At 45.2% G+C, this 2,253-nt stretch overlaps 1 protein-coding gene across 1 annotated transcript in view; it reads left to right on the top strand.

The window, feature by feature from the left end:
* The window catches only part of T265_14664 (hypothetical protein), a gene marked incomplete at both ends in the record, with an annotated part of 32,021 nt that overhangs the window by 16,876 nt on the left and 12,892 nt on the right, over positions 1-2,253 (top strand). The window contains one exon of the mRNA XM_009174673.1: positions 1,506-1,886. Within this exon, the coding sequence (XP_009172937.1) occupies positions 1,506-1,886 (381 nt within the window). The remainder of the gene's footprint in view (positions 1-1,505; positions 1,887-2,253) is intronic.

Genomic DNA, 2,253 nt, shown 5'->3' with positions numbered 1-2,253 from the left:
GCATCTTCGGCACACACCTCACCTGTCAGTCCGAGTTCAGAAGGACGTGAAGCAAACAAGGCATCCAAAGTAAGCCTGTCAGCTTTGTGTATTGTTGTTCAAACTGCGACGCTTGGCTTCACGGACTTTGCTTCTTGACCGCTTGCCCAAATACTTTTCTCTTAACTGGCCTTCGGATGGACCACATACTTTAGAGACCATCTTTGGGCGATCCTCTGAACCATGTTTCCACCCCACATGAGTAATCACATCTCGGAAGCCAAACTGTGGTCAGTCCCTACAGGCGGTATCCTTTAAAGAGGTGAACTGTGCTATTAGCTGTGTTGATGTATATCTTCTTAGTGTTGGTCGAATTTATTTGGGTTTCTCGGCGTAGTTGATGGAGTTTGAGCACATATATCATATTTAGTGGATGAAACCCCTAACTTACTGATTAGGTGGCCGCTATACACCTGTTGCTGTGGAACTGATACCTTTTTCCACGTTATGTATTCCTACCTCCCTAGGTTCCTAAGCCCTCAATACACCCGCTTCTTTGGTAAAACGACCGTTCATCTTGGTATTTTCAAATATGCGGAATGTTCCTGTATAGATTTGCTTTCAAGTTTGGAATGCCGTTAACTTTCGCATCGCTATTGATGTCTCTCTCCTACGTTAGTCGGTACCACAAGCCCATCAGTAACCTGTAGGACAGAATACCTCTGCAGAATTTAGTTCAACTTCGCCGAAGTGTTTGATCGAATCGAATTACTCCCGGCTTGGCGATCATGCTCATTTTTGATGAACATTCTATGTCGGGTCACATATGCTCAGTATTCTGAACAGATCTGCTAATCACCCAGATCATATCCATTTCTACGCATGCTGCCAACATTGGACTCGTAGCATGTACCAACACAGTTTTTTATCATCGACCAACTTGTTGGTTCGATTTAGCTGTTCTTGACTGTCCTATTTGCTGGTTCTTGTGGTTACATTAAACTACTCAAACCAAACTTCACGAGGTTAATATTGCCCTTTACTTGATTATCGTACATGCTTCCACCTAATCTTACTACATTTGTCCCTACTGTGACATTTTTGCTGTAATTTCTGCTAATTACCGTTCGTATACCTTCACCACATATTTGCATGGATCTAGGTTCTTAGGCTTTTAATTAATGTGTAATGGCAACTAACATATGCGGGCACACTCACTCTTATTGACCTTCAACACTACACAGTTCTCGTCAACTGGAATGGTACGAACCATCCAGCGGCTTTTTCCCGTGTAGTACTATATGGCACTTTTTCGTTGTCGGATACAGCCCGAAACAAAGTTCTATCATCCTCTCACCAAGTACAACTGCAGGGCTCAAGTATACGTGGTACAAACTATGGGGAACGTAATTCAATCTCCACTTTCTCCAAATGCGTGTTTTTGGATGTAATCAGGGCAAGTAAGGATTCCACCAGGCTGGTTCTGGATAATCGTTGGCCGTGTTTTGTCTCGTTTCTTCACCTAGAACCGCTACGCGCAAATGCGTAGACAGTTGCGCAAACGCATGGAACAGGACAACCGGCAGCCATTACCTGCGTTGCATTTGCACTTGTCGAAGGATGGTACAAGCCCGCTCCCCCCGGGCTGGCAACGAGCTCCGAACGTGAAACAACAAAACCCTTCCGGCTTAGATAATGGTAGTGGAGGTGACGACACCGACGGTCTGTATGCTTACTACTACTACCACGTGCGAACACGTCAAACGCGATGGGATCCACCTGTCTATCCTTGGGATGCTGACCCTGAAGATACTTTAACAGGAGGGAATGGAGATGATGACCCCGAGGCGCCATATAACTGGGGCTGCGCATCCAAGTACTCTGTGTCACATGAGGAGATCGAGGCGGTACGTTTCTATTTCGTCTACTCACTTCTGCAAAATTTTTCATCCGTTGTCGCTGAACCATAGACTTTTTATTGATCTATGGGCATCTCCATATTGTTTGTGTGAGTGATTCCTCTCTAGAGAGATCAACCACGATGCCAGACGAAATCATTGGTTGTTGATCTGTTCGCCGAGCTTGGCAGTTGGCTTGCAAACGTTTCGTCACCATACGAGGAGACATCATCAGTGCGCAGTTGGGTGGGTACTTCTTCCTTGTCTAGTGAATCTAGTAGTCCGTTTGTGATCCTTGTTACGTTGTGGTCTGTGTTCCTTTGTGTTGATTGGTTATCCCAACGGCTTATAATTTTAGTAGCTTGTTCTCTGGCCC

Source organism: Opisthorchis viverrini (assembly GCF_000715545.1).
Source record: "Opisthorchis viverrini unplaced genomic scaffold opera_v5_234, whole genome shotgun sequence".
NCBI classification, from domain to species: Eukaryota; Metazoa; Platyhelminthes; class Trematoda; order Opisthorchiida; family Opisthorchiidae; genus Opisthorchis; species Opisthorchis viverrini.
The sequence above is the reverse complement of the archived record's forward strand: the minus strand, read 5'-3'. Positions and strand labels throughout refer to the sequence as shown.